At 45.4% G+C, this 21,532-nt stretch overlaps 4 protein-coding genes across 10 annotated transcripts in view; all 4 read right to left on the minus strand.

Moving 5' to 3' along the window:
* mipol1 (mirror-image polydactyly 1) overlaps positions 1–5,032 on the minus strand; it is a 30,114-nt gene extending 25,082 nt beyond the window's left edge. The window contains exons 1-2 of one of the 2 annotated variants that reach the window (XM_062397417.1): positions 4,885–5,032; positions 4,517–4,587 (exon numbers count right to left, since the gene is read on the minus strand). In XM_062397417.1, coding sequence (XP_062253401.1) covers positions 4,517–4,587; positions 4,885–4,973 — 160 coding nt within the window. In that variant the 5' untranslated portion in view covers positions 4,974–5,032. The remainder of the gene's footprint in view (positions 1–4,516; positions 4,588–4,884) is intronic. The other variant, XM_062397418.1, reaches the window with a different exon arrangement.
* A 352-nt stretch (positions 5,033–5,384) lies between these two features.
* c10h5orf63 (chromosome 10 C5orf63 homolog) lies at positions 5,385–6,863 on the minus strand. Its single transcript, XM_062397419.1, has 4 exons — positions 6,726–6,863; positions 6,155–6,255; positions 5,944–6,000; positions 5,385–5,692 (listed from the first exon to the last, which is right to left on the minus strand). The coding sequence occupies exons 2-4, from the start codon at positions 6,248–6,250 to the stop codon at positions 5,522–5,524; spliced, it is 324 nt and encodes a 107-aa protein (XP_062253403.1). The 5' UTR covers positions 6,251–6,255; positions 6,726–6,863; the 3' UTR covers positions 5,385–5,521.
* A 100-nt stretch (positions 6,864–6,963) lies between these two features.
* Positions 6,964–14,211, minus strand: traf3 (TNF receptor-associated factor 3). Its single transcript, XM_062396855.1, has 14 exons — positions 13,961–14,211; positions 11,553–11,715; positions 11,297–11,462; positions 10,314–10,365; positions 10,113–10,217; positions 9,766–9,930; positions 9,480–9,560; positions 9,287–9,361; positions 9,047–9,139; positions 8,837–8,977; positions 8,546–8,720; positions 8,126–8,469; positions 7,859–8,050; positions 6,964–7,783 (listed from the first exon to the last, which is right to left on the minus strand). Exons 2-14 carry the CDS (start codon positions 11,710–11,712, stop codon positions 7,748–7,750), a joined length of 1,785 nt encoding a protein of 594 aa, XP_062252839.1. The 5' UTR covers positions 11,713–11,715; positions 13,961–14,211; the 3' UTR covers positions 6,964–7,747.
* Positions 14,212–14,822: 611 nt separating this feature from the next.
* Positions 14,823–21,423, minus strand: rcor1 (REST corepressor 1). Of its 6 annotated transcripts, none has more exons than XM_062396859.1 (14): positions 20,459–21,422; positions 20,311–20,370; positions 18,988–19,068; positions 18,853–18,905; positions 18,620–18,781; positions 18,370–18,488; positions 18,195–18,267; positions 17,117–17,158; positions 16,076–16,139; positions 15,903–16,045; positions 15,742–15,819; positions 15,571–15,628; positions 15,209–15,489; positions 14,823–15,094 (listed from the first exon to the last, which is right to left on the minus strand). In XM_062396859.1, the coding sequence occupies exons 1-14, from the start codon at positions 20,646–20,648 to the stop codon at positions 15,050–15,052; spliced, it is 1,449 nt and encodes a 482-aa protein (XP_062252843.1). In that variant the 5' UTR covers positions 20,649–21,422; the 3' UTR covers positions 14,823–15,049. The 6 variants fall into 6 exon arrangements, with proteins under 6 accessions (XP_062252843.1, XP_062252845.1, XP_062252841.1 ...); XM_062396861.1 differs by having other exon boundaries at positions 16,076–16,109; positions 20,459–21,421; XM_062396857.1 differs by having other exon boundaries at positions 15,903–16,139; positions 20,459–21,423.
* Positions 21,424–21,532: the final 109 nt, after the last annotated feature.

Raw genomic sequence — 21,532 nt, forward strand, 5'->3', positions numbered from 1 at the left:
CTACACGTTAATTTGGTATCTGGTATGTCCACCGTCTCAAAAACTCTGGAAAAAAAACAAGTCCCGTGATTTGTTGTGGTTCCTCTATTTCAGAAACGATACGCTAGAGTGCGTCGAATGGGATTCGACCGAAATAAACGTCATAGCCGGACCGTGCCCATGTAGGGAGTCTCGCTACAGGGCCTTGGACGGGCGAGCTGTGAGTGTGCTCGTCTCTCTCGTAAAATGACATCACAGTTACTTAGTTATTAATCAATGATGTCGGATCATGATTCCAGATCGTTCCAGTCACTTTAACCAGGATGTTCTGGCTTTGTGCGTCAATGTGTTAAATCACGTGTCTCAGACTCTCGAGCGAATCAAACACAAAGTGAACTTCACAAATGCACATAACAAACACAATTTGCTGGTTTGAGAAAGTTTTGACTCTGTAACTACACTTGCTTATGTAGTTACAAACATTAAAACATATATATATATATATTTAAACAACTTTACAGTTTATATATATTTAATGAAATTACTTTATACTAATAAATATGATTATACTTTTTATATCTTTGTTATACATATATACAAATACACAACACACTCACTCACTCACAGATTCCTACACAGAGACATGAATAGCAGCTACTTCAGTCTGTTCAAACAACCCTGTCTGCAGCCCACCCTCATCTAACAATACTCTGTGTGTGTGTGTCTGTGTGTGTTAGTGTGTGTGTGTGTGTGTGTGTGTGTGTGTGCCTGTGGACCACCCACTCTGCAGATTAAACACAGTTCACACAAATGCCTCCTCTCTCTCCGTATTCACTCACATCCTCGCTCTGCCTTTATCTCCTTCTGTCTTTATGTTTTATTTTAATCTGCCGACCAGTGTGTGTAAGTATGTGTGTGTGTGTGTGTGTGTGTGTGTGTGTGTGTGTGTGTATTGATTGGAGGAAACAGGGTTTGAAGATTTGTAGACTTGTCACTGTGTACATTTACACACGTATGTTGTTTCTGTGCAGTACACTGTCCTAACATCTTGTGGAGGAGGAAAACACCACAGAAGAAGAGAGGGCGGAATCTGGCTCCGCTCCGACAAACTGAAAACTGTTTCCTCCGTCATATGGTGGATGTGATCTGGGTGAGTGACAGCGACAGACGAGGGATTATCACTGAGGCCAGGGAATGAATTCAGTTTCCTCTTCTTGTCTCAGTTACTGAACAGGAACAATAGTACGATCAATACTTAAACAACCAATCACAATGATAATAATAACCATATCATTGATACTAGATTAAAGTCTAAATGTATATGACCTGAAAGAGTTACGGTTCACACCTCCCCTTTCAATACCACCTCAGATTATTATGAGACATTGACCCAGTCACAGATTTGCCAGTTCAGCCCTGGTAAACTAAAGGAACTGTTCTGAGGTCTGTTCAGCTGGAAGTGGTTTTCATTTGATGCTTCACTGGCTGAACTGAATCACTGACACAAACAGGGACTCTGCTGTTTGTAAAAAGTGACACAATGTATTAGCCTTAGTTTAGCACAGCGAATAATCTCCTTTCATTAACAGAATTCCTTGACCCCGATGGAATAAGTCACAAGGTCAAGGTGAGATGTGGAGGAGTTAGGAAAGTTAAAAGGAAAAGAGTTAGGAAAGGAGAGCCGAGAAGAGCAGAGAGAATCTGACTCCCCTTACACTCTGTGTTTTTCTAATAACAACTTTATTTACAACAGAAGATCCACATAAAATGTGCAGTACTCTGTGCTGTAGGATGTGCGCTGATATCTTAATAAATGTTGATATGATAATGTGAGGGATATACGTGGAATAAACCATACAACTATGAGTGTGTCAATAACTTTTATATTTAGTTGTGATGATGATGTTGTGAACTATAAATTCATTATGTTTGTTGTCGACTGGACAAATGTGACAGAGAAGAAATCATGGTGTGATGTTTGTTCTGCCAACGGAGAAACGTCAGGAAGCATTTCCTCATCGATGAGAGAATTGACACAGCTGTTATTATGGAGGTCCGTCGACTGAGTTAAGAAGGCTCCTCAGATAAATGTACTGATGGTAGTAGAAGCTGCTGCCATATGATTCATGTGATGTGTTAAAAATAGAAATACAACATTTAATTTGACTTTAAGTTAACATTTGGACTCGGTCAATACGTTGGCATAGTAGCTTCTCCTCACGCTGCTGTTGATGAGTTCATCTGTTTGAGGGACAGCAGCTCCCCCTGTGGGACAAACGGCCCTGTTACACCTCACTGATGAATCATTATCACATGAGTTTCTGAGTAACCCTAACATTACATCCCATTTCATTGAGCTGATGTTTTTATCCAAAGTGACTTAAAATAAGTGCATCAACGCTGAGGGAACGAACCTGAGCAACGAGAATCCATCAGCTAACTACAAAGTGCCCTCATAACCCTCATGGAGTTATCATTTAAGACTTCCACAGGTCGCTATGCAAATAATATCAGTGATATTCTATCAAAATGATATTCGAAATTCAATATTTTAACATGAATATGAAAATATACGTGATTAATAACATTACATAATATCAGCTGTAAAGCACCTGCTGGTTTGAGTTACTGCTCCTCAGTGATGAAGAGACTGAGAGACGACGTATTTCATATCTAAAAATATATAATAAGAGCTGTTTGAATTCTCTAAATGATGAGGAGAGGAACTTCAGTAATTCCTTATCTCCTTTAGCAGGGTGAACACGGAACCATCCTTTCAGAGAAAAGGACTAAATGTCCCAGAATTTATTGTGGCAGCAACATTTAAAGAGATGTAACATCCTGGTTTCACCTGGACACACCCACGCAAACATAAAAACAAAGATCATCAAGTATCATCCTCATCACAATTAATACAAATATAATTATTGTCATCACAACTAAATAAAGTTGTGCGCCTTGAGTCTGGGGACAACGTTTGTGGACAACTGCGTCAAACCTCAGGTCAAAATCCACAAAGACTTATAGTCAGATTATTTTATTCTTCTTCAGACTGAGACACAGGAGCCGATCTCTGTCATTCATAGAATCACTTCCTGTTTGGCAATTATTCTTCAAAGTAAAAGCACATTAGTTTTGCTGCTGACACATTGCAAACAGACAAGTTAACAATGGGGACTGAACTCGTCAGAAGTGAATACAAACATAAAAGTAATTTAAGTCCTTGACTGTGGAATGCACAGAAAACCATACCTCTTTGTATATTTCTCATGTTGTTGTATGATTTCAACACTTCAGCTCAATTTGTTTGTCTTTTATTTTGTGTAATGTGTCCTGTGTAGAAACTGGTACCATCTCTTCTCTGGTCACTTTGTTTTAAACAGGAAACTTTACTAAGCCCTAACCCTAGCCCTTCTGTTATAGTTAAGTTAGTCATGTTTTCCTCTCAAAGCTTCTCCTTCACATCTTTACTCCACCTCAGGATGTTTAGACTTTTTGACCAGGGCCCAGGTGTCTGTAGTCTGGACGAGGATCTGAAGCTGCAGATCATTGACGACATTGAATCACTTCCTAGAACATATTCTTTAAATGCAGGAACACCATTTTATCACCTACATCCTTCACAGACACATCTTATCCTTTGAGGGTCACAGGAAGCTGGAGCCGATCCCAAACTGAACGAGAGGCGGGCGGAGGGGGGGCACATTCTTTGTCTTTTGTAGCATTTATTGCTCAGATCAACTGATCACCCCAGTCCTCCATGACCCCCACTGGCTCCCAGTAAAATACAGGATACATTTCTCCACCTACAAGACCCTCAGCAGCCCTGACTCCACCGGTCCTCTCTGACCTCCTCCACTCCTCAGATCGGCTGATGCGTCCTTCAGGTCCCGAGAACCTGACAGGCTGTTTTCAGTCAACACCCCCTCTCTGTGGAACTCATTACCCCCCCCCCCACACACACACACACACACACACACAGGTGGCAAAACCACTGCATCATTCAAAAGGGTCCTCGAACCCCACCTCTTGCCTTACCCAGCTAAACCCCCCCCCAACCATGTTTTTATTCCGTTTTTTTTTCTTAGTATACCTCATTTTTTATATTTTCTCTTTTTACAAGGGTATATTGATTGTTTCCTTATTTTCACGATGTAAAGTTTCTTTAAAAAGGCTATATAAATGCAATTCATTAGGTTTTAAGATTAATATTATTTCATTTTGTATCATTTTTTATTTCCCGCTCTTTATTTGTCTCAGTCTAAAAGGGACATATTATGAAAATTCCACTTGTGTAGTGCTTCTACACGTTAATTTGGTATCTGGCATGTCCACCGTCCCAAAAACTCTGGAAAAAAACAACTCCAGTGATTTGTTGTGGTTCTTCTATTTCAGAAACGATACGCTAGAGTGCGTCCAATGGGATTACGACCAGCATTGACGTCACAGTCTGTCTACATGGCATAATGGGCATAATGTGTCCCCTTTGAAATGTGTGAATCCGTTTGTAACCATGTGAAGTGTTTGTAGCTTTTACCTTTGTACATGTCCACCAGAGAGTCCCTGAGCTCCTTGCTGGGCGTCCATGTCTCTTCTGATCGAGCTTCTCTGGAAACACAAAGACACATGAGACCCAACAGATCTGTTTATTAAAAGACAAAGAACAGCTGGAGAATTCTTCTTCATCATCCTTCTTCAATTAGTTCAGTCAGGGTTAGTTAAGTTAGTTTACAGCTTCATTAATCTGTTAGTTCAGGTCAAACATCACCAGAAAATCTCTAAGAAACTCCACCTGCTTCACATTCTTGATATTTCGCATCACAAACGTTTCATCACTTTATTTCCAAACATGACTTCAGAAACATTGAAATGTTGAGTTGTCCTGGTTCCGCTTGTATTTCTTACTTGTTCAGCTCCTGCTGCAGATTGCTGATCTTCTTCTTTGCTCTCTGCAGAGCAAACTTTACCTCTAGCGTTCTGCTGCCGGACGCCATCAAGGCACGTCCACCAGTGAAACCTGACCACCTCCATGACCACCTCCCTCCCTCCCATTCCTCAGAGCGCGTGCAGGTTAGATCGGTGGACGAAGTCTATGATTGGTTCACCAGTTAGAGACTTTGAACCTTTAACAGGTAAATCTTTGATGAGCTTGGTGACTCAGGTGACTCAGGTGTCGTTTTCAGGGTTAATATTAAAACACAGACTGATGTTCTGTTTGACATCATGAGTACATTAACAAACAGATGTTTGAAACACGATCACACCCGTCGTCTTTATTTACAGTTGCTGATCAGCTTCATACTCATTAAAGGTTTGACCCTGACCCTAAAGAAGAAGCAGAGACACTAGATGGCGCTGTTGAACCTTTATGCTGATGGCCACCTGACAATAAACCGAACAAAGAAGACGTTTTTTAAACTAGTTTTATTTTCTGCAGCCGACATCACATTGAGGACATTAAGAACATTTCTTGAACAAAGACGTTGATTCATTAATGGTTGATTTTGTTATATTTAAATTCTGAACAATAATTATAACAAGATCATGTCTGTTGTGTCTCAGCGTCCCGCAGCAGTCTGTCCAGCAGAGGAACGTCCACTCGATGTTTCATCACAAACTTTCCGTTCAGGTGGAAGACTGGTATGTCCCACCTGTACCTGTCCAACCACACCCTGTTCTCTGGAAGACTGATGTCCACCTGCTGCAGGATAAACTGTGGGACAGACGGAGACATCACATGTAGCATGTTAAACATGCATGTCAGCAGGACATACCACAAACTCTGATGTTGTTACATCGTCCAACTGTTGTTACAACAACTTACAACAACAAAGACCATCAACAACTGTAACACTGACAAGAACCACAATGAACAATATGTCCCAGATTTATCAATGTTTCAGTCACAGACATGTTTCAGTCACAGACATGTTTCTGAAGCATAGGACATGGTGTTGGACTCACTCTGTGTTTGAAAGGTTCCAGCTCTTCTTTCGCTTCATCACAGAGAGAACATGGATCCTAAAGACATAGACAACTGTTGATACATTGATATCAATATATGATACACTATGTGATATATAACTTATTATATACAGGACCTACACTGGTCATATATCTATAAGATTCTAAGCAGGACCTAGATCAGCGATATATCATGGATAATACATGTTACCTTGGTAAAGAGAGTGAACACAGGTAAGGTGCTGGTAGAAAACAGTCGCTGCACAGATGCAGATTGACACAGAAGAAAAGTCTTCAGGGAAAACATTTAATCTGAGAAGAGAAAGAAACAGGAAGTTACTGACCTCAGCAGATTCTCCTCAGACAGCAGCTGACCAATCACAGAGCGGCGTGACGACAACAGAGAAATTCCACTTTCTTTCAATCCAGCACAAAATAAGAAAAGTTTGTAAAATGGACGTGAACGAACGAATGTGTGAAATAATCCTAACCCGGTGATCACGTGATGAACAGACCTCGTTTCCTTTCCTTTAATAATTCGTATTCTTTTCTCCTTTTGGTTCTGACCACGTCTCCAACTCATGTCATATAATTAACCCAGGTCCTCATTCAGCCAGGTCATAATTAACCCGGGTTAATGAGGCTGATGACCCCGGTTACATGTGAGGAGTGACCTCAAACTTCCCTGAGATGAACAGTAGTTAGCATGTTAGCCTGTTAGCATGTTAGCCTGTTCAAGCTACCGGATCTACCGGCGCCGGTTCTTACGACGTTGAACTCACCGCGTGTCGCTGAACAGGCTCGGTTCGTCGAACAGGATAAATCCGGTTCCGGTGGATTAATGAGAAGAACCTCGCAGATAAAACGGTGACTGTTGTTACAGCTGCTTCCGCGTTCCTCTTCTTCTTCTTCTGTTTGAAAGCGAGTGGCAGCTGGCATTAAGGCGCATTACCGCCTCCTACTGGAATGTAATAAAAGTGTCTGACACTAACAAATAATAAGACAAGGTAACATTTCAAATCAGAGGCATTTTCGTTTTCACGTTTTTTTATTGTCACACGTTAACAAACATTCAAACTGTGCAAATGAGTCAATGAATTCTGTCCAAGCTGAGAAACTCACAGAGACCACAGAGGAGCTGCAGCAGCTGAGCGCCCCCTACTGGTTCCTAGTGGACTCACATCTGAATAGAACAGTTTTAGATCAGAGGTCAAGGGTCAAAATGTTTCCATCTGCAGGTGAAGTCAGGACTGAAAGCCCCTGACCCTGACCCTGACCCTGACCTGTTTCTACTGGTTCTGTTCTTATGATTGTTTCTACTGACAACAGGAGGAAAACTGAAGATTCATCAACACCCACTTCACAAGACGTCAACAATCCGTAATCAATCCTCCTCGGACCAAATGGACTTTACTGGGTTTAAAGAATCAATTAGATTCACTGGTCTCTACTGGTCTGATCTGGGATTCAGTGCTCCTCTGTGACAGTGGGGGATTTCCCAGCATGCCTTGTTAAACAGGTATTAAACAGAAAGTAAAGCTTGATGCATAGCATCAATAATGAGCTGCAACAATGTCCTGGCTGCAGCGGCCATGTTGGCTCTGAGTGATGTCACCGCTGCGACGTCATGGCAACACGGATCCATTCAAACACCGGATCAGCCAATCGCTCGGGTCTGTGTATAGTTGACTCTGATTGGCTGCTTCCTGTGTTCTGTGTCAGTGATCCTTCCCATCATCCTTTGTTCTTTGGACATGATCTGGTGAGTTCATCTCAGACCAACGCGGTCACAAGGGTCGCAACATCAAGGGTCAGGTAGGTCAGAGGTATCCACGGTAACCTATAAATCAATCAATACATGAGTGGATCAGTCTGTCAATCAATCAATAGTGAAGAGTAGGAGGCTTCTCCCCACCTTGATGAAGATGGTATCATCTTTAATGTAGCTGCCTGTCTCCAGGACACTCTGAGACACAAACAGAGGACACCCGGAGGCGATGTTCATCTCTGCAGCCGGGCGGCGGAAGCTGCTGCTGTTTGGATCCGGTTTGAAGGCGTCGCCCAGGTGCTTCCTGGACGGGCCCTGGTCCATCAGCATCAGAGTCACCTGACAGGACGACAGACAGGTGAGTGTACAGCGCTGTCACCATGGATCAGACACAAGAGAGGAAGTGATATGTACTTTCTGTTTGAAGGGCCAGGGCAGCAGGGCGTCGTACTCGCCCCTCATTACCACAAAGAACAGGGACAGGTGTGTCCCTTTGCCCATGCCGTCTCCATTCAGGTAGACCCGGGCACACATCTTATATCCAAAGTATCCTGTATAAAATGGCTGTGAATACAGCGACAGTGTCTTTGCCGCCACAGCTTCCTGTTTCCGTCTCTTGTAGTCGCGAATCTTCCAGATGAGAGTCCCGTTGTAGCTCGCCGTCTCCAACACCTGGAAACGCAGGTCCATGTCAGCCAATCGGATCTCGTGGACACTAAGCATGTCGTCGTGTCGATTGAGCTGAGTCTCCAGGGGGGCTGCAGAGAGGTGGATATTGATTATTGGTTTGTTGATCAACAGTGTGTGTCCCCAGTGCCCGTTACGTTTTCTGACCCAGAGTGTGCGTAGAGGGTCCGGTTCCGCTGCGTCCCTGTTCCAGAGCAGTCAGCCTCACTCGAACGCTCTCCAGAGTTCCTCTCAGGTTCTCCACCTCGTCTCTGAGGAGACGCAGAGAACGAAGCTCCAGCTCCACCTCCAGCAGCTTCTCTGAGTGAGAACTCATGAGTTTCTGTGGTAAGAGAAACAAATTAAGAACCAAACGTTTACCATATCTACAAAATCCCTTCATCACATCAACCGTCTGATTGTGACCTCCAGTCCAAAGAACACATGGAACATCAGTACCTGCATGGTGGAGAACTTCTGCTCCATTTGTCGGTTCTTGTCTCTCAGCTCGTCGTTCTGGTTCTCCAGGTCTGACAGACGACTGCTGAGAGCCGGAAGAACTTTATAGCGCTCCAACAGTTCACCTTTGACCTCCTCCACCTGCAGACAAACACAATCATGAGCCACAGAACGCACAATCTGTGACCTGCAACTGGCTGCTATGGGTACCTTGTTCTCCAATGAGGAGCTCCTATTGGCCATCATCCTCAGGTGCTCAGCTGCGCAGGTCGACTCATGTTGCCTCATTTCCTGGTTCAAACCCTGTAGCATAAACAAACATAGTGTTTAACATTGTTATTAAAGTACTTTATTATAACACTACTTTATCAGTACTTATTAATATATTCTGAATATGGTTTATTGATCATTTATTGTCTAACTATTTGAGAACATGTGACGATGAGTTACCTTGAAGGTGCAGCCGTAACGGTGAAACTGGCAAATCACTTGAGCTTTGGGACAGTCGTGTTGGTGACTGGACAGCTGAAACATCAGGTCAACATCATCAATCTTCTGCTTGTGATAAGTTAAACAGATGAAACAACTACACTGAGGTTTCCAGTCTTCTGACTGGACAGTGGAGAATGACGCGGGTCAGTACCTCACTCCGGGGCAGGGAGGAAGAGGAGCAGTGGTTTGGACAGGACACTGGGAATGCTGGACACACCGTCTCTTTGTGTCTCTGAAAACAAACACATTTAATCTGAAACCATTTCCTGATCCTAAAGAACACTTCAAGTTTTTAAACAGTGACGACCTCCAGACATCAGCTGACAGTTCAATCTGGAGTGAGGCTTCTGGTCCTGGTTGCAACTAGTCTCAGAACGTCTGCAACTAGTTCCTGGGAACAAAGGTGCAGATCTGTTGGAAGAGGAATCACAGGCTACCTGCAGGTCGGTCAGAGGCATCTTGGTGATGCAGAACTCGCAGGTGGTCTCTCTGTGTTTACACTTCCAGCTCAGGTGGTCGGGAATCTCTTTCCTCATCATTCGCTCTTTGCATTTACCCAATGGACAGGGAACCTCAAAGAATGGACACACATTTAGGTGGTCCTACAGAGACAGACAGACAGGGGAGAAACACACAGAGACATGTTGTAACTTTGAATCCTGGTCGTTGGAACAGAATGCAGATATTTGACCTGAGCTTTATGAGGTATCCACACACAGACATGTATTGGACCTATAGGCAGTTTCAGAACCATGGTTCTGTTAGCACATGAACGTGTTCTCACAGGTATCTGGTGCAGGCTCATCTGTTCCTGACAGCCATTGGCTTCACTGCGACAGTAAACCTTCAGAGCCATGATTTCCCGCTGGCAGCAGACGTCTCTGAAGATCTTCAACACAAACCGCAGGATGTTCAACAACTGATCTATAATCAATTAATAATGAATGTAAATATGGTGTATGTCGTGATGTCACATCCAGCCCACCTTGTCTTTAAACAGCTGCTCCATGTCAGCTGGACACACCGGGTTTGACTGACTGCCGGAGGACAGAGGACAGAAAGTTATTGAGTCAGCAGGAGACAAACACCTGACACCTGCTGGTCAGAGGAGGAACCGCTAAATCAAATAGTAAATGATCTGTATTTAATTCGGTTTATTCTAGATTCCAGATGATCAAAAATCTCTACAGACTCATCAGTCACCATTCACACAAACATTCCTACAGTTGGTCTCCATGCAGCACACATCTCACACACCGGCGTAGTCATCAGGGGCAGTTTGGGCTCAGGACACGTACGCAGGCAGAACGGACACAGGGATTGAACCGCAGACTTTCTGACGACCCAGTGAAATTCCGTTTCACTGGGACGTCCACAGAAACGTAGGAGTGCATAAAGGGCCCATAATTTACACCTCTCTGGGATTTCATCTTATTGGTATCCCTAAGATAATATATCAGTGGTTAAAGTAAATGAAACAGGGATGGTGTGTTTGGAGGCTGGACTGGTGCCGGCTGGGGGGGGCTGAGAGAAGACGGCTGAGACGCGACTTTTCAATAACATATTTCTTAGAGTAAAAATATCCGGGAGTGACTGTTTTCCTCCTTTGAGGCCACCAACTGATACCGGATAGTAAAAGCCAAGAAAATGTATTTGACACAATATGGGCCCTTTAACAAAACAGGAATACGAGCTGGAATCATCAAACCCCCTTTACATCTTAAGAATAGAGCTACAGCTTTCAGAAGATTCTTATCTCTGTCAAGGAAGCTATTTCTGTCGGTCCGTTAGTTTGCAGGATTACGTCAAAAACTACCCGGCAGATTATTTGGTGGAAGGATGTGGCGTGAGTCGGAGAAGATTACATGTTGGGGGGGTAGGTTGGACCAGGGTTCCCTCCCAACCCATAGACCAGCAGTGTGAATCACAGAGTGTGAGCCGAGGTGTGATAAGATCTGTCCGACTCACCTGAGGATGTGGTTGATGCAGCTCTGACAGAAGCGGTGTCCACACTCGGTCTGGCGAGGCTGACATAGGACCAGCCTGCACACCTCGCAGCGGTATTTGGCTTCTGGAGTTTCTACAAAGTGATCTCTGAATCCTTCATGAAGAGGCAGGAAACCTGCAGCGACACCTGAGCACAGAGACACACCTGAGTTCACTCACCTGCTGCTCTACTGTCCACTGGACATCTTTAAACATATATTCTGAAAATCTCTTCTACCGTGAGAAGCAGCAGGGTCGCTGGGGGGCCAGGGATTGGCTGGGCGGTGAGAGGGTGGGGTGATGGGAGAGACCACAGCGAGGGAGGCAGCCACAGAGGGCGCCACCTGCTGGAGGGGAATCTGCACCTCCCTCCCGTCAGCACTCCTCCCTGCTGACATGACCTGAGGGACGAGGGGGGGGGGGGGGGTTAAAATAAAAGCCCAGAAGGACGTCAACCTGCGGGTGTGAGAGATCAATTGATTTTGTAGAGGATATTGATATTATTATTATTATCAATTCTTGCTATCCTGGTTATTACCATTTGGAGGTGTCCTACTTTCAAACTCCTTGTGAAGACTTATTCAGATTGACTTCATATTTGTTCAGAATAATCTTGATGCGTTCCCTAACCCTTACATGTTAAGAGTCCTGGCCCCAAAACCTATATTTCAATAACTTTTCCTCGATAGAACTGTAAGACGTCGGGTTAGGATGTCGATACAACTATAACAGAACTCTTTCCATTGTTTTTTGGACAGACTAACACTGACCTACTGAGAATAGCACCGCGCCAAACCAATCACGTGGCTGGAATAGAGTTCCAGCCACGCCAGGTCGGGTTGATGCATGTAGAGCGAGTAGCAGCACACAGGCTAACGTAGAGCGACTGTAGCGCTGCACACCACAAGTCAGTAGCGGTTATGGTTAGAGGGTTAGGAGATCAAAGACAAGATGGGTTAGTAAAGTAAGACAGGAGCGACAGAGTTACTGAGGAAGACAATGGACCCTGGCTCCAAAGAATAGGACATGTTGAAAAAAGGTCAAAGGAATTCAGTAGTTTGTTACAAGTTGGATATTTAAAGTTGGACAAGAAGCCGAGTATCGTGCCAATTGTGCAAAATATTTGAACCATCTGAAGCAGAGCCCCAACCCTAACAGAAATATTGGTTTGGTTGGTCATATCGAATCCCAAAATGCTCTTCTCCATCTTTTCCGACCTCCATGACCCCCCCCAGTCCCCCCCTTCCTCCCTTCTACCAAGCCACTTTGTCAACTACTTTACAAAAAAGGCAGATGACCTACGCTCCTCTTTTTCTAATCCACCATCTTCATCTTCATCACCTTCTCTTTCCTCTTTCACCCCCGTCTCCCCATCAAGTTCTTACCCTGGTGACCTCCGTCCCCCCCGCCCACCTGCCCCCTTGACCCCCTCTCATCCAGTCTATCGCTCTTCACCTTCCTCCTTTTCTCACCCATTTTATCAACACTTCCCTGTCCACTGGCTCTTTCCCTAACTCTCTCCTGAAGAACCCCCCCCACCGACCCGTCTGCATTAAACAACTACAGACCTGTCTCTCTTCTTCTCTTTCCTTCCACAGCTCTGAGCGAGTGATCTCTAATCAACTGTCCTCCTCTCTCCACCAGAACAACCTTCTTGACCCTCACCAGTCTGGGTTCAAGGCCACTCAACTGAGACTGTCCTCCTTGTCTCTGTCACACTGATAGAGCAATCCATTAATCAATCAAAAATCAATGAGTCGATCAATACAACACGAAGAAGATCAGTTGATCATTAAATCAAATCACCGATCATTAGATTTAAATTCTCAGAGTAAAAACTAACAAAGAGAATCTCTCTGTCTTCCTCTGTCCCTCTCTCTCTATCTTCCTCTGTCTCTGTCCCTCTCTCTCTTCCACTGTCTCTCTGTTTCTCTTTCCCCCCTCTCTGTCTCTGTCTGTCTCTCTCTTTCTGTCTCTCTCTTCCTCCCTCTCTGTCTCTCTCTTTCTATGTCTCTTGCTCTTCCTCCCTCTCTGTCCCTTTCTCTCTCTCTTCCACTGTCTCTCTGTTTCTCTCCCACCTCTCTGTCTCTGTTTGTCTCCTTTTCTATGTCTCTTGCTCTTCCTCTCTCTCTGTTTATCTTCCTCTGTCCCTCTCTCTCTTCCTCTGTCTCTCTCTCGGTCCCTCTCTCTCTTCCTCTGTCTCTCTGTTTCTCTCTCCCCCTCTCTGTCTCTGTCTGTCTCTCTCTGTTTATCTTCCTCTCTCTCTTCCTCCCTCTCTGTCTCTGTCTGTCTGTTTGTCTCCCTTTCTATGTCTCTCTCCCTCTGTCCCTCTCTCTCTTCCCCCCCTCTCTGTCTATGTCTCTCTCTCTTCCTCCCTCTCTGTCTGTCTTTCTCTGTCCCTCTCTCTCTTCCCCTGTCTCTCTGTCTCTGTCTGTCTCTCTTTCTATGTCTCTCGCTCGTCGTCCCTCTCTGTCTCTTTATCTGTCTCTGTGCTGATGTAAACACTGACTGATGCTAACTGTTAGCTTCTTTAGCTTCGTGTTTCTGCGCCTGTGTTTTGGAGCCGTTAACACACACCAACCTGTTCTACAGATGTTCTACAGAGGTTCTACCGATGTTCTGCTAATGTTCCGCTGTGGGACTCACATGAATCTCCGCTCAGCAGCTCCTCGGCTCGGTGGACTCTCTCCAGGATTCAAACCGTCGACCCGCCGCTGCCGCTGTCGCGGAGCCTCCGGGCCTCGCGTGAGCTCCACATGTTTTAGGTTCGAGGTTCGATTTCAGTTCTGTGCGTGTGTGTGATCCGGTTCAGATCCAGCGGGAGGACTGGTCCGATCACACTGGAAACCCCCTCCGCAGCTTCCGCCCAGGAAATCCCCCAGCTGCCCGGAACCAGACCGCCGGGGGGCGCTGTTTGTTAAGGGCTGCAGGTAGAGGGAGCGACACCCACTGGTCTTCACCCTCAACAGTAAATGTACAAAGAATCTGTATTAACAGGGAAAGACCCTTCAAATGAATCTAGTGCTTTACAGCGAGTTACACAACCCTATCTTTATATTTGTTATATCAATACTTGCACAAACACACCACAGATGTGTAAACCCAATGTACCCTGATTCTAGTTCTGAGAAACATAGAAACCTGATGATGAGAACCAGCTTGTTACGTCATGTTTGAAGTATTTATACATGATGTCTGATGGAGACGAAGGAGCAGACACATGAACTGACGATTTACTGTCAGTGACGGTAGAAGATGGGAGGAGACATGTGATCATAGTCCACCATCAGGATCCAGAAAATCAAACCACCAGGGGGCGCTGTTTGTCACAGGCTGCAATGTAAGACATTGTTTCTTTGAAACTTTATTTTGAAAGGTGCTGGTAAATATTCGAACAGAGATTTGAATGAACAGTGTTGTAATCCAGTCAATGACAGTAACTGAATACATTTACTTGAGTATTGTTTTTTGTCGTTTATCTGCATCACATGAAGAGAAGTCAAACGTGTTTATTGATCAACTTTGGTTTTATTGTTTCCTCTAAAATAAAAATTCTAAAATCATAAAACAGGAGGACGATACCTGAGTGACATCATCCAACATGGCTGCACTCACACGCACACACAGATTGGTCCAGAGAAAGCATTAATATCAGGTGACAGTTCAAACCTGATCAATAACATGTCGACAAACTAAAATTATGACATCATGAAAGAGGGGTTGGGTCAGAAGGTCTCAGGACGCCAGGGGCTTGTGGAGGTCGACTGGAAAGGACGAGTCCTGCAGGACAGGAGGGAGACACATTGAGGACACTTTAGAGACACAGAGATATAAGATAGAGAGAGACAGAGAGGATTGTGGGATTTGTAGTTTCCAAAAATAACTGTTCTTCACCTCCTTTGTATCCTTGGCAGTAACCTCCTTCTCCTCAGTGGGACACACCTCCATTTTCTCCTCCTCTCCTCCACCGTCTCCTCCATCTCCCTCCTCTCCTCCGTCTCCTCCTTCTTCTCTGTCTTGCCCCTCCACGCCATGTTCTGCCTCCCACTCCTGAAGAACCTCGTCCAGGTTAAACCTCCGTCTGTAGTTCACCAGGAAGTTCTTCACCTGAACCACCGACTTGTTACCAATCACATCTGAGATAGCCTGGAAGTCTCTTCCGTACTTCCTGATGGCTGCACGGGATTGGACGAGAGATGGTGTCACTGACTAATCACTGAGCTTTGAATGTGTGACTCAGGGGGTCCAGGTGTTACCTTGTACGGCGAGCAGCTGCTCCTCTGTCGTCCATCGACTGTTCAGCTTCTGATTCACCTGCAACAGAAACACACAGAACGGGAATCACCTCCATAACCTTTGACCTCCAGAGTTCATGATCTGATCGTCCGGTCGCACTCCGACAGGAAGCAGCACGTTGCTATGGTTACCTCAGGTTGTCTGAACTCGTCCACTCCTGAACTGATTTTGTCTTTTAGAGCACTGTTGGTTTGTTTGACAGTCTGAATCTGAAACCCAGAGACAGACAGATGAGGACAAAGTGTGACCGGTGAGAAGAGAGCGAGACAGGTGAGAAGCTATATATACAGACCTGTCTCTTGATGGACACCAGCTGACCGTCCAGGTGTCTGATGAGTCCCTGAGGAGACGAAGACGACAGAGAGACAACGTCCTGTTGGTTCAGAAACATTCCTCTAGGGGGACGTTTCTTCATCCGCTGAGAGGCCTTCACACCTGACTGAGAGACAGACGGGTCACCGTCACCTGACTGAGAGACAGACAGGTCACCTTCACCTGACTGTGAGACAGACAGGTCACCTTCACCTGACTGAGAGACAGACAGGTCACTGTCACCCGACTGAGAGACAGACAGGTCACTGTCACCCGACTGAGAGACAGACAGGTCACCCGACTGAGAGACAGACAGGTCACTGTCACCTGACTGAGAGACAGACAGGTCACCTGACTGAGAGACAGACAGGTCACTGTCACCTGACTGAGAGACAGACGGGTCACCTGACTGAGAGACAGACGGGTCACCCGACTGAGAGACAGACGGGTCACCCGACTGAGAGACGAGTCTAGGTCACCCGACTGAGAGACAGACGGGTCACCCGACTGAGAGACAGACAGGTCACTGTCACCTGACTGAGAGACAGACAGGTCACTGTCACCTGACTGAGAGACAGACAGGTCACTGTCACCTGACTGAGAGACAGACAGGTCACCTGACTGAGAGACAGACAGGTCACTGTCACCTGACTGAGAGACAGATGGGTCACCCGACTGAGAGACAGACGGGTCACTGTCACCTGACTGAGAGACAGACAGGTCACTGTCACCTGACTGAGAGACAGACGGGTCACCTGACTGAGAGACAGACGGGTCACCTGACTGAGAGACAGACGGGTCACCTGACTGAGAGACAGACAGGTCACTGTCACCCGACTGAGAGACAGACGGGTCACCCGACTGAGAGACAGACAGGTCACTGTCACCCGACTGAGAGACAGACGGGTCACTGTCACCTGACTGAGAGACAGACAGGTCACTGTCACCAGACTGAGAGACAGACAGGTCACCTGACTGAGAGACAGACGGGTCACCTGACTGAGAGACAGACGGGTCACCTGACTGAGAGACAGACAGGTCACTGTCACCTGACTGAGAGACAGACAGGTCACTGTCACCTGACTGAGAGACAGACGGGTCACCTGACTGAGAGACAGACAGGTCACTGTCACCTGACTGAGAGACAGACGGGTCACCTGACTGAGAGACAGGGGAGGTGAGACAGGTGAGTACCTTCAGTCCGGCAGATGTTTTGACCTCTGATCCACAACTGACCTGAAATCACATAAACAGTCAGTAAACAGCAAGTCATTAATCAATTAGTAAACAACAAACAGTCAATAAACAACAACCAATCAGCTAACAACCTGTACACAACAGTCAGTAAACACTAAACAGTCTGTAAAAAGTAAGTAAACATTCAGTTAATAAACATTCAGTTAACAGTTAGTAAACAGTCAGTAAACATTCAGTTAAGTTAGTAAACAGTAAACATTCAGTTAGCAGTTAGTAAACATTCAGTAAACAGTAAACATTCAGTTAACAGTTAGTAAACAGTCAGTAAACATTCAGTTAGCAAACAGTCAGTAAACAGTAAACATTCAGTTAACGTTAGTAAACAGTCAGTAAACATTCTGTTAACGTTAGTAAACAGTCAGTCAACAGTAAACAGTCAGTTAACAGTTAGTAAACAGTCAGTAAACATTCAGTTAATAGTTAGTAAACAGTCAGTAAACAGTCAGTTAACGTTAGTAAACAGTCAGTAAACAGTCAGTTAACGTTAGTAAACAGTCAGTAAACAGTAAACAGTCAGTAAACAATCAGTTAACCGTTGGTAAACAGTCAGTAAACAGTAAACAGTCAGTTAACAGTTAGTAAACAGTCAGTAAACATTCAGTTAGCAAACAGTCAGTAAACAGTAAACATTCAGTTAACGTTAGTAAACAGTCAGTCAACAGTAAACAGTCAGTTAACAGTTAGTAAACAGTCAGTAAACATTCAGTTAATAGTTAGTAAACAGTCAGTAAACAGTCAGTTAACATTAGTAAACAGTCAGTAAACAGTAAACAGTCAGTTAACAGTTGGTAAACAGTCAGTAAACAGTAAACAATCAGTTAACCGTTGGTAAACAGTCAGTAAACAGTAAACAGTCAGTAAACAGTAGACAGTCAGTTAACAGTTGGTAAACAGTCAGTAAACATTCTGTAAACAGTAAACATTCAGTTAACAATAGTAAACAGTCGGTTAACAGTTGGTAAACAGTAAACATTCAGTTAACAGTAAACACTGAACAGTCAGTAAACAGTCTCACCTCCTTCTTGTCGTCTTTATTTTGGTCGACCTCAGAGTCACTCAGATTATTCCTATGAGCGTCTTCATCATCACTGAAACACAAAACAGGTCAGAGTCTAATCCACCAATCACAGCACAGGATCCAGGTTTCAGATCTGTGTTCTGTGCTGTGATTGGTGCAGCTGTCAGCTCACCTGTTGTCTCTCTCTCTCTTGTGTTTCCGGGTCTGTCGATCCATCAGACTGGTTTTACTGCGACTTTTCTTCCACGAGTAATAAAACCGAACCAGACTGGCCATCGACTTGTCTGGTAACTTCACACAGAGACAGAAAATCAACCATGGTTGAATAAGAGCTTAAGGACGACACTGGGCACAGTATCTGGACAAGTTTATATTCTATATAAACTAAATATGTCATTAAACTGCTCTAACGGTTGACGTACCATCTGCTGGATGCGGTGGAAGCTCTTGCCATGGAAACTGAAGGCCTGTTCAAATAGGACTCTGTCCTCCACCGTCCACTCGTCAGGAAACGGGGTGAAGTTCGGCAAATCAGCCAGAGACTTCTCCACGTTGTGTTTGTGCCAGAAGAGCATGCCCAGCGCCTGAAAACAAGTTCCATGTGTTCTGACTGAAGGTTCCATTCACATTAATGAGTCACAGGGGAAAACTGTACCTGCTCCATGTTGTAGCCGTGTTTCTCTTTGGCGATGGCGATGTATTCGTCCACTGCATTAAAAGACATCCACAGGTTAACCATTGATATTTTTGGTTTTTATTTTTAACTGTTTATTTGAGAGTAGTTTCTTACACTGAGACTGGTTCAGACAGCTGCTCGGGATCCAAACCAGCATCCCAGGGTTTTCTCTGAGCTGAGCCGCCTGAGCCACGTCTGAGAGAGACAGAGACAGAGACAGAGACAGAGAGAGAGAGAGAGAGAGAGAGAGAGAGAGAGAGAGAGAGAGAGAGAGAGAGAGAGAGAGAGAGAGAGAGAGAGAGAGAGAGACACACACACACACACACACACACACACACACACACACACACACACACACACACACACACACACACACACACACACACACACACACACACACACACACACACACACACACACACACACACACACACACACACACACACGTTAGTAACATCATCACATAAAATCCCTGCTGACATTCATCAGCTACATCCTCTTCATCATGTTCACCTGGGGCCATTTAACATCACATGTCATTTAGCTGACGCTTTTGTCCAAAGCGACTTACATTTTAAGAACACTCAGCATTTATGAGGGGCCATTTTAGGGGTTCGGTATCTTGCCAAGGACACTTAGGCATGCAGATGGGAAAGAGTGGGATTCGAACGGCAACCGTCTTGTTGCAGACTACCCGCTCTATCCCCTAGGCCACGCTCTCCCCATTTGTTTCTGAAGCATTGTTCATTAGAGACGTTTAGTGTTTTCATTGTCAGTTTGAATGCTGATGAATTTAGCTCAAGACGTTTGTCTCTGCCTCACATTCAGAGGTGTTCCTAATATTCTGACTCCACTACCTCACACAGGAGTAAACGCTGATCCGGTTCTGAATGAACAATCTGACTAAGAATCAGTAAAACAATACTAGAGATCTATTATAAACAGACCTGACATGGTCCACCCATGTGGAACCAGGATCAGAGAACATGATACGAGGATTAGAACCAGGATCAGAAAAGTGGAACCAGGATCAAAGGATTAAAACCAGGATCAAAGAAGTGGAACCAGGATCAGATAAGTGGAACCGGGATCAGAGAACCAGGATCAGATTATTAGAATCAGCATTAGAAAAGTTAAACCAGGCTCAGATAAGTCAAACCAGGATCAGGGAGGTGGAACCAGGATCAGAGAAGTCCAACCAGGATCAGGGAACCAGGATCATACAGGTGGAACCAGGATCAGTGATGTTTAATCAGGATCAGAAAAGTGGAACCAGGATCAGATAAGTCAAACCAGGATCAGGGGACCAGGATCATACAAGTGGAAACAGGATCAGATAAGTGGACCCAGGATCAGAGAAGTCACACCAGGATCAGATGCCGTTTAGCGCTCACGTTGTTCGAGGCTACCACCAACGAGCCGCCTGTTGTCTCTTACCAGTATCAAACTCTGGAACCACGGCCTGGTACTGCAGTCCGACACGCATCCCTCCTCCACCTGCACACACGGTACACAATAGTACTTAGGAGTGGTGCTCGAAGTATACGCAATACACAGCAGCACCACCGTGGCCGAGGCTACCCACCATGCTCCTCGTCGCTACTGGATCCTGAACTTCCTTCTTCCCAACAGCTGTTAGTGCTGGTTCCATTACCGGACAGACCTTTCCCGCCGTGGTTCACTGCTGCTCCGGGGCCGCTGCTGCCGCCGCCCGCCGGGGCTCTGCCTCTCCTCTTTCCCGGAGCCTCCGGGTTTCTCTCCAGCATCGCCGGCATGAGCAGCACGGAGGCGGCTAACGTCTGTAGCTGAATCAAGCTAACCAGTTAGCGTGTTAGCTTAGCTGCTCAGCTGACTGAACGGATCCGGCTAACGAGCCCCAGAGCTCAAAGTCCGGTCCGGACAGCGGAGGGGTCCGTGTGAAACACAGACTCGGAGGCAGGAACGTTCCGTGTCATGAAGCTAACAGAAGCTAAAGCTAAACGTTCAGTCCGAAGCATCACATTGAGCCACAACACATCCGGGTCCAGAAGAGACCAGACCAGGACCCAGCCCTGAACTCAGACCAGGACCCAGACTAGAGTCACCGACACTAATCAGAGTGTGTGGGAAATAAAAACACATGAATCTGTATTAATTATTAATTATTAGTTCTATTTGTTCTGGTAAAAAAGTAAAGTGCAACAACTAATAAACTCTTGAAACTTAATACATTATTTTCTTTAATATGAACACCAGAGTTGACGATCTTCTTATCCGAGGTGTGTTGTGAAGAGATGTGTCCTCTGTCTGGAGGACGATGTGTGGACTTCCTGTCCTGATTTTGTCCTGGTTTAGGAGCCAGGACAGGAAACAGTCGGGATGTTGTTGAGTGACAGCTGTCCCTCGCAGTAAGGAAGCAGCTGATTGGTCGATGCAGAGCGGAGTAGATGGACCCATATGGATGGACCGGGGTATAAGGTTAAACCATGTCCCGGATGTAGACTGGACCCGATCCGGTCACAGCACGGTACCAAGTACTAGAGTCTTGAAGTGGATGTGTGCAGCTCCTGGTAACCAGTGCAGAGAGTGAACTCAGGTTAATGGGAGGAATGGGAGTGAACTCAGGTTAAAGACCAGAACCTGGACCAGAACCTGCGCCGCCCTCTCTGGGGGAAGGGGG

Source organism: Platichthys flesus, chromosome 10 (genome assembly GCF_949316205.1).
Source record: "Platichthys flesus chromosome 10, fPlaFle2.1, whole genome shotgun sequence".
NCBI lineage: Eukaryota > Metazoa > Chordata > Actinopteri > Pleuronectiformes > Pleuronectidae > Platichthys > Platichthys flesus.

Coding starts and splice junctions, on each gene's coding strand:
- c10h5orf63 (XM_062397419.1), bottom strand. CDS start 6,250: ATGTTTTCCCTGAAGACTTTTCTTCTGTGTCAATCTGCATCTGTGCAG. Junction 6,001..6,154: donor TGTTCACTCTCTTTACCAAG/GTAACATGTATT, acceptor CTATGTCTTTAG/GATCCATGTTCTCTCTGTGA. Junction 5,693..5,943: donor TGGAACCTTTCAAACACAGA/GTGAGTCCAACA, acceptor TCTGTCCCACAG/TTTATCCTGCAGCAGGTGGA.
- traf3 (XM_062396855.1), bottom strand. CDS start 11,712: ATGTCAGCAGGGAGGAGTGCTGACGGGAGGGAGGTGCAGATTCCCCTC. Junction 9,362..9,479: donor CCTCCCTGCCCCGGAGTGAG/GTACTGACCCGC, acceptor CTGATGTTTCAG/CTGTCCAGTCACCAACACGA. Junction 8,721..8,836: donor AGAAGTTCTCCACCATGCAG/GTACTGATGTTC, acceptor CTCTTACCACAG/AAACTCATGAGTTCTCACTC.
- rcor1 (XM_062396857.1), bottom strand. CDS start 20,648: ATGCCGGCGATGCTGGAGAGAAACCCGGAGGCTCCGGGAAAGAGGAGA. Junction 15,490..15,570: donor GCAGCTGCTCGCCGTACAAG/GTAACACCTGGA, acceptor AATCCCGTGCAG/CCATCAGGAAGTACGGAAGA. Junction 15,095..15,208: donor CTGCCAAGGATACAAAGGAG/GTGAAGAACAGT, acceptor CCTGTCCTGCAG/GACTCGTCCTTTCCAGTCGA.